At 51.7% G+C, this 9,110-nt stretch overlaps 1 protein-coding gene across 1 annotated transcript; it reads left to right on the top strand.

The window, feature by feature from the left end:
* Positions 1-317: 317 nt before the first annotated feature.
* On the top strand, positions 318-6,593 carry LOC144148032 (uncharacterized). Its single transcript, XM_077679631.1, has 4 exons — positions 318-439; positions 3,730-3,863; positions 4,196-4,431; positions 5,785-6,593. The coding sequence occupies exons 3-4, from the start codon at positions 4,396-4,398 to the stop codon at positions 6,124-6,126; spliced, it is 378 nt and encodes a 125-aa protein (XP_077535757.1). The 5' UTR covers positions 318-439; positions 3,730-3,863; positions 4,196-4,395; the 3' UTR covers positions 6,127-6,593.
* Positions 6,594-9,110: the final 2,517 nt, after the last annotated feature.

Genomic DNA, 9,110 nt, shown 5'->3' with positions numbered 1-9,110 from the left:
CGGACAGACAGACAGACCGAATATTTTGCATTTGAGTAGCCCAAGAAAGACTATTGTCTTTAAAAGCAGCGGGAGCGCGGTCAACGGAAGTTGTGTCACAGAGGCTTGCTACGTGACGTCAGGCCGCCTCCTAAATATTCTCTCCCTCAATGCCCCCCAAGGCGAACTGCTATTGGAGATATTTTTGAAGCCGTGGTGGGGGCTGATTGCTTTAAAGAAGACGACGTTGACGATATCTCGTTCCCAGCGTGCCGTTAAAGCCACGTGCCGGTTTGGAACGCCAATTTCTGACCGCGCTCACTGCCGGACGTGCCCGGACGCCCCGACGGCGTCACCCAACCGCCGGAAGCCTCGAAAGCTTCGTTCGATGCAGCGGCGTTTGTTGTCAAGTTCCGCAGAACACCAAGCCCACGGACGAAGCAGAAATGGAAGCGCTGAAGTGAGTTCAGTTTGACAATTTCATTGTAACTAGAAGGCAGCAGAGGAAACGCCGCGGGTATCTGTGCACTTATAATGCACTCTTCAAGAGTGTCTCGTTTAAATTGAACGGCAGGAATGACATGTTTTTTTTTTTTTTAGAATGCAATGTACCTGTATTGTGAATTTTATGGTAGGCGAGTCAACTACGTAAACCCGATGAACAAAAAAAAAATTGAAGTTGTTTCACTAAGTGTGAAAGCTGTCGGAAGTGCAGAGCAGGGATTCGCCATAATGGGCTGCAAGGCCGTTATCCGCTCACTGCTGCCGCCCAATGCATTTCATATTTACCGCCTTCGCAGTGCTCGCGCGCCCCCTGTTTGAAACTGCGCGAGCGGGAGCTCTGTTCTTTTGTAGCGTGAGCCACACTGGCCGAGGTGGAGCAGTTTCGTGTGGCTCCTGGAGAGCCGTGCTGCGCATGCGCGAGGAGCAGTGACGTCACATGGCGCACAGAACGTTGCTCGCTGCCCGGCGTACGTCTCTCACACAACCGCACGCGCCCAGCGTCTTTGCCGATCTCCGTTGCGCACGTGGCGGCCCGGTCCATTTGATGATCATGCGAGGGGTGGCCGGGTGTGGAACCGATGGCTCGTGCGTCGCAGCAACGCCGGCGTGCGCCTGCGGAACCAGCGTAGCTCTGGGGCGATGGTGACGCTGCGCCGAAGCCGCTTGATAAATATACATGTGTCACATTATGCGTATACCGTGTGTGTGTCATTGAAGCAGCAGTAAGCAAACCCTAGACAACTAGGAAAGCTAAGAATAACAAGCTGAACCTTAGCTAACGCTACGTATATCCTGGCATAGCCGAGCTAAGCCACTGCTATTTTTTGTGTTTGCTTTAATTTCGTATGCTAAAGCTGTTTTGCGTCATTTCGAACGCGTCATTTTTTTTTCTTGCGCGGCTGGAGCCTTTCTGCGGCGTTTCGAACACGTCATTTTTTTTTTTCTGGGCCGCTTTTTTCGCTAGCTATCACAAAAACCAACCCAACGAGCGTTCCTAACTAAATGAACGCGGGCGCTAGCGCTTACATAAACAGATATTGCTTGAAATGTACCTGCAGTTTTCTTTGCGCTAAACAACGGGGAGACGGATGACAAGCGCCAGCGGTTCACGAGGTTAGAACGCTTATGACTATTTAAACCGCGTGGTTTTCGAAGCCTCAGCGTGACTACACGAGACTCTACTTGGATCCGTTATCTATAGCTGCGCCGCAGTCGCATGTTAACCGTTAGCGAGCTACGATGACACGCGAGCCCATAAAGTGCTCTGCACTTAAAAAAGACCGCAGCAAGCCTTGTTCCCGCTTAACATCGCGTTAGCGTCTTACGATTATCGAGTGTTGAGAAGGTCATCCCAACCACCTATTGCACAGTTAAGCCAAATGCCAATGATGTGACAGCCAAAGCTGGATGGCTCATTCAGCTTGTGCCTCACCCCCAACCCATGTTATGGGAAACTAAAGTCTGACTCACTTCCTGTACTAATAAATTTGATTGATTGTATACGGTTTAACGCGCCGACGCAACGCAGGCGATGAGGCGCGCCGTAGTGGAGGGCTCCGGACTAATTTTGACCACCTGGGGATCTTTAACGTGCGCCGAAATCTCGTACACACGGGCGTTTTTGCTTTTCGCCTCCACCAGAAAAGCGGCCGCCGCGGCCGGGAATCGACCCCGCGACCTCGTGCTCAGCAGCACAACGCCTTAGCCACAGAGCCACCGCGGCGGGTTACTAATAAATTTCTCACGTTTCGTTACTTTTTTACTACCGTTTGATGACGTGATGCTTGGTTTATTGATAATTTTGGCAAACACTATCTACCCTGTTTCAGGCCAGTTTTTTACCCGCGTTACAGAACATGGCACTAAGAGAGCCGATGACTGCTGTGCAGTGCTGTCATGTAGATGTAATATATTTCCAACCTCGGAACTGAAAAAAAAAAAAAAAAAGCAGCTCACCACATGCGGTAGTGGAGCCACCTGTTTTGTAGGGTTTACTTGCTGAAGTTTGTCTTTTTATATCCGAGTAATCAGAAATTACCTGATGCATTTCTATTAGACTTCAATGTTCCCACCTCATCATTCTCTTCAGAAACCGTCTTAATGAGCTCTGATAAATTCATTTCGCGGTTCCCAACGTGATCTTCTAGGTCGTAGCGTGGAAAAATTTATAGATTTTGCCCGCCTATCAACAGCTTCTAGTCTTGCCACGAGTGGTATTGGCTTGTCCACGGGAGCAACGTATGCTGGTACAGGCCAACTTGTTCGAAGTGCAGAGCACTTTAGGGGCTCACTTCGTCATCGTATCTCGCTCGATGGACCGAAGTAGAACCACACGGCGTTGCGTTGTCGCGGCGTAACCCAGAGGCTTCTAAAGCAAAGTGGTTTATATAAGCATCCGAACCCCGTGAACCCCCAGTGCTTGTAATACATCTCCCCTTTGTTTAGCGCAAATAAAATTGCAGGTATATTTGAGACAAAATATACGTAATTAACCGGCATTTAGTTAGGAACGCTCGTTGGGTTGGTTTTTACGATAGTCAGCGAAAAAAAGTGGCACTGCAATGCCGGCACGTGCAGCAGGAAATGCAAGCACAAAAAGAACAGAACTCCCGCTGGCGCAGTTTCAAGCAGGAGGCCCGCGTGCACTGCGAAACCGGGAAATTTGAAATGCATTGGTGGGGTGGGCGTAGCAGTGAGGGGATAACGGCGCTACAGCCTATTATGGCGAATCCCTGCTCTGCACTTCCGACAGCTTTCACATTGCCTACACATGCTGTACCATGAAAGAAGGTCAGCTGCGACGCTGCCTCTCAGTAGAAACCTCTGCTACTTCGACTGCCGAGTCCTGAATAGCGTTAGGTTGCTTGCTTGACTTTACACTGCAGTGCACCTAGCATACCAGGATTGTAGGAATCTTTTCGCGGATACTGTGGCATCTTTCACCCTGCTGATGGGTAGACTTGGAAGGTGTGATTTTTTTGTATCGGTTACTCAATTCCACCTTTGCCTGTGAAAAGCTCTTTGCAGTTGGGATTGTTTTCGGCGTGAAAATGAGAGAACAGGATGGAACACAACCGTAAAGCAGTGTTTCAATCCTTGTCATTGTTCTTACTGTACTGAGGCAAGAGTGAGAAGGTCGCTAGAATGAGCGAGAAGTGAGCCAAGAAAGCTCGAGATATAACCCGATTCTGGTGGCCATTGGGATGGCCATTCAGGCTTTAATGAACCTCCTCGACATCACCGCAGGCCATGACCACCGGCTCCTGGCGGAGGTGTGCGAAGGGCAGGAAGAGACGCGCCAGGGCAAGGCCGCCACCATTGAGCCGCGTAGTGCCGAAGTACGGGAACTGCACGAACCGCTGGGCCCACCGCCTGAACTGGTGAGTCTATTTTAAAGCTTTTCATTATAGCTCGCTTGGGAATCGTTCTGGGATGGACCACGTGTATGCAGCGTTAATAATTAAGCCTAGTCCAATTGAACGCGATAATGGTAGATTTGGGGTGTCCAGCTTACACTGAACTTCAGCTGACGCAGAAAAAGGGAAGGGGGGAGCTGTTCTCCAGTTCCTGCAAGCGTAATGGTACCCATTCGTCGTAATATGAACAGATGCTCACGGACATTATGAGCGCAATCGTGCTCCCCTTATTTTTATTTATTTTGACTTCATGTTTTTTACCGCCACGTTCGCTCTTTTCCCGTTCTCCTCCGTAGTCGAAGTCGGCACTCTCGGTCCTTGAGCAGGACAGTGTGCTTCGCACAAAGGCTGCAGAGCTGAACCTGCTCAAGGCCCAGCGCAAGGACGACCACCGCAGGCTGCGTGCGGAAGAGGCCGAGCTGCGGGCGAAGCTGGGCGCTGCCCCCGACGCACAGCCGGGGTGCTACCCACCCCACCGGTGGACGAGCTGCTCCAGATGAGCCGAAACATAGCCAGGCTGACAGAAGAAACGGTTAGGTCCGCGCGCCAGCTGTTCTTGCACAGTAAGGTCTGTTGGGAGGGCCATTTTGTGCCTTAGTTCGCCCGCCGCGGTGAACGAAAATTCGGAAGCATATAGCCACAGCGCATACTCTGAAGGTAATCCCGTGGTTCACCTTCACCACAACGCCCTCGACTGACCAATAAATGTTTTGGCGAATAATGATGTCGAGCATGCGATTTGACTCAAAATCTCAGTCGCCTTCGCTGTGGCACCACGCAATGCAAGCATGACGTTCTGCAATGTGCAGTGGCACGGCGCAGATCGTCTGTTTGAGTATTGGTATGCACGCTGCTGTCAATCGACGAATTGGCTTTGTTTTCGGCACGGATTGGTCATTCGGATGCATTGAGGTGAAGCTGAACCACGGGCTTACCATAAAGTACACGTTATTAAACAGTGTAGATTTAACGGCATTTTGCAACCCGCTTTGGGCAGTGCAAATAAACCGGCGCGACGTTTAGATTGCACTGCCAGGAATACCTCAGCCAAATATTACACTTGCACGTGAAGCGGTAAGCTCGCAAATCGCTGTGAAAAACGTGGAAAAACCAATCGCGCTCTCTTCAATTTCCCCCATTATGCACCACTGTAATTATGCTATTACAGCGGTGGCTGTCCTATTGGCTGTTCCCCACGGTCTATTTCTCGCATTTCGTAATGGCGATCCGCCGTCGTCGGCACTGTGCGCCTTTCATCTAACGGCCGTGGCACTGTGCGCCAACCCCTTCTATGCCTGAACCTGTGCGAACAGTTTCGGCTTTTCTTTTGTGTTTTGAGGGCGCGTGGAGTTTGAGGGACAACTAAATACTTCCCTTTCAACCAGACCACTCGACAACAAACGTTTATTGCTTCAGAAACGCCCAACCAGTCTGAGCGCCCGCTCGCGAGTAGGCATCAATGCCTGCTTTTTTTGCACCACAGCGGAAATATAACTCTCTACGTTGCGAGGAAAAAGAGAAAACTCCTCGGCCTGATATATCGAAGGCAGCTGAAGAGACGTCCCCGAGCCTCCCCCTCTCCGAGAAAGAGCACGCAGCTTTCGTCACCTAGTTCGCGGTCGAGTTAAGAGGGAACGATTATGCGCGATTTTCACCTCGCGTAGCTGCGGTGGTAGTGCATGGATTTTTTTATAATTCTTGAGGGAGGGTATTGCTGGCACAATAAACTTTACCCCGAAATACATTTTGAGAAATAGGTGGTAAGGGCTGCAGGGCCTATTTAACAAACTGCTCTTTGCGGCTCATGTTTCTTAGTCCGGGCTTGCAGGAGGGGTGCGAGCAGCATGCTCGGTATGTTAAGCATGTGGTGTGTACGTGTGTGCAGATCGGGCGGGGCATCGGCTGCACCCGCAGCAGAGAAGTCTGGCTGGAGGGCACCCCCCAACAGGGTGGCCAGCGCCACGGGTGTCCATATGGTGAGGACGTGGTGCCTGTGTGCGTGCGCCTGCAGTTCGCGGGATGCGTCGAGTGCGCCTGCCGCACCGGATCCTGCAGCTACGGAGCACCCCCCAACGGGGTGGCCAGCACCTATGCTGGCGGAACGACGGGGCCAGCGACAATGCCGCCGCCGCTGCAGCGGACGTTGTTCCGACAGCATCCATGCTGGCCAGCACGAATGCTGGCAACCATGGATGCTGGCGGAACACAACGGGGCCGTGGACACTAACAACGCCGCTGCCGCTGCAGTGAACGTTGTTCTGCCAGCATTCGTGCTGGCCAGCTCGGATGCTGGCCAGCGCGAATGCTGGCGGAACAACAACGGGGCCGGGGACAATGACGCCACCGCCGCCGCTGCAGCGCACGTTGGCGGAACAACGGGGCAGGGGACAGCAACAACGTCACTGCCGCTGCAGCGGACGATGACCCCTGGCCACCAGGAGACCAGCGAGAAGACGAACGAGGAGGAGGGAAAGGACAAGGCGTACGCACGCCGCGCCCTACGAACCCAAGAATGGGGACATAAATAAGAAGTACAACTACACGCTGGCCAGCACGGATGCTGGCGGAACAACGGGGCAGGAGACAACTGCTGCTGCAGCGGACGATGACCCCCTGGCCACCAGTAGACCAGCGAGAAGACGAGCGAGGAGGATAGAGAGGACTAGTCGCTCCTCACGCCGCGCACTACGTACGCGTTAATGGGGGCATAAATAAAAGTCCAACTACGCCGCACTTCGGCTGCGTGGACATAGTGTGTGGCAACTAATTACTAGCGCAACTTACGGTAGTTCGCTTCGCGTTCTCGCCTTTGGAGTCGGGATATGCTGGTGCAGACCACTCGAATAGCACCCAATCGTCACTCGTCTCCCCTTTTCAGCTTGTCCTCGCAAAATTCCCGAAAATGTTGGCATGAAGGTGGCTATTTTTCCATCCGGAGGCTTCGCCCTTCACGAGGGACCGATCCGACTGGTTTGAGCCTGCAACGGTGACGCATCACAAGAGCACCGGTTTGGGAAGCCGGTCTGAAGCTGCGCAATCGTCGCTAGTAGTATAAACGCGCACAGCCTTCGCCAATGGCTGACTCCGCTAGCGATCAAACATGCGCTTATTAACAGCGAAGCTGTTCGCCAATTATTTTTCCCGTCCGCAGTTCAAAATACCAACAAAATGTCGAGCGTACGTGAGCGCGTACATCGCGGCGACCCCCCAGCGTCCCCGGCGCACGTTTGTCAACCAAGCATACCCGATTGGCCATGATTGGCAAAAAAAAATTCCAGAGTTCGCCGCAATCGCGGCAACACTTGCTATCGCAATCGAACTGCTCACGTCACTCGCGAGTTACGGCTCCGCTAGGAGTTATGCGGCTTAGAAGTGCGCCGGCTTGACGGGCCAAGGTGCGTGAGCGGTACCCTTTACGTCGAGCCGATACCGCCCGTCAGCAGCGAGTTGTGAGTCGCGATGTTTACCTTTACCGCTGCTAGACTGCCTTGCGGCGCTAGCGTTCGGGGACGGGTTTCGTGACAGAGAGGGGCGATCCCCTTTTAAGTGCCCTTGCGGCGACAGGGGCTTTAGACTGATCGGCAGCCAGCGCACGTGTTTTAAGACGCTGTAGTCTTTCTACGGCTATCAAACGCAAAAAAGTGTGCCTCTGTATGTATGTATGCCTGTCTTTCCTTCCAGTCAGCCGCCCGGCCAGAAGTTAAAACATTTATTGAGTGATACGTTTATATTGACACGGCCGGTCTCGACAGAGTGGAGTCCGGCCGTGATATTGGCGGTGAGCGCGACCACGGGCGGCGCTGCGAAGCGCGACTCCGTGACGTCGGCTGAGGGATTCTCGCATTCGTCGTCTGCTTCACTCGGGCTCGCTCTACCGGCTGCTTCTTTTCGCTCGGTTAACTTTTGATGCTTGTCCGCACCAGACTTTGCGTAACTTTTTATCATAATAAAAGACTTACAATCGCATACGCTAGCCCAAGGCGTGATTTAAACTATAGTTTTTTTTTTACACTGCTGCGGAAGAAACAATGACGGTGTCGCCCCATTCATTGCGGAGCCGGTCCTGTGCCGAGCGCGAAGAGTCGGAGCTAGGCGTCAGCTTCTGTATTCAACAACCAACCCTTCGAACAAAGGGAACAGCGAGAGTCTGATAACCGACAACAGTGAAAAGGCAAGATGAAAACAAATTCCAGATTTTTGGAGCTGTTGGCTTTTACTATTCACGGTAATCTTATTTACGGTAAAACAGCTTTTGCAACCTTGCCGAACGCTCGAAAGTATTGTATCACATCACTTTACGTTGTCATGGCGTGGCAGTATGCCGACATGCACTATGGGGCGCAAAAAATGTAGGTTGAGTTCTGAATAACCCACTGTGTTTGTAGGCGCGTGCACGTTTTATACTAGGCTTCTAACCTGCATGGAGGCTCATTGAGCAAAACGAGTCACGTGTACCGTAAAAATCCAGTAACAGTATGTTTGTTCAGACTTGGTGGGATATTTCTGTACATTTCCCGCAGCCATATCTTCCGAATATTCAGATATGCGTTATAGTAAAACTGCAGTCAAGGGGAGGAGGACGAGGTGGAGGAGAAACTTTTATTTAACAGTAAAATCAAGCTGGTTAGTAAGGGGGGGGGGGGGGGGGGTCTTTTCAGTTCAGGACAAGAAAGTAAGAGTAATTTTCTTCAATTCCAAATACAACCTCTCTTTACATCGCCCCTCGTACACTGGAACCCTCCATGCTGGATTTAATTGCACACTTTTCCCTAAAAAGCGGTCTAGCGCGAGCAGTCTAGAGTCGTGAGCCTGCTCTCCTCACCCCACGCGGCCTCTTCAGCATTCTTAAGGAGCCCACCTGTTTTGGGTCGAACTGTACGCATTTAAGATGTCCCAAGTTACAAACCCCCCACCTTCTACTTCCCCTTCCCCCACTTGACGTAGAGTCTTCCTGCCACAATAAAGGCTACCTCCTCCTCCTCATGGAACGCCATCTCGAATAGGCCAGGATTAGTTTTTTATGCCTGAAGGAGACGGAAAACAATAAAGAGCTGCTTGGAAATATTCACCGGTTTCGATTCTTGTTATACTGTAACCCGGCACGTATACTATTTATTGCGCTCGTTAGCGATTATATCAAGCCTTCAACACCGTAATCATGTTATAAGTGTTCGGTTGAGATGTAGTGCGTTACGATAACGATGGTTACGA

The sequence above is a fragment of the Haemaphysalis longicornis genome, unplaced genomic scaffold (genome assembly GCF_048455015.1).
Source record: "Haemaphysalis longicornis isolate Haplotype H1 unplaced genomic scaffold, Haemaphysalis longicornis Haplotype H1 scaffold_716, whole genome shotgun sequence".
Lineage (NCBI taxonomy): Eukaryota > Metazoa > Arthropoda > Arachnida > Ixodida > Ixodidae > Haemaphysalis > Haemaphysalis longicornis.
This window is presented reverse-complemented; position numbering and strand designations above follow the sequence as displayed.

What these genes read in the sequence shown, in the direction of transcription:
- LOC144148032 (XM_077679631.1), top strand. Translation starts at nt 4,396, where the DNA reads ATGAGCCGAAACATAGCCAGGCTGACAGAAGAAACG. An exon ending in CCAGGCTGACAGAAGAAACG is followed by an intron (nt 4,432 to 5,784) that starts GTTAGGTCCGCG and finishes ACGTGTGTGCAG; the next exon opens with ATCGGGCGGGGCATCGGCTG.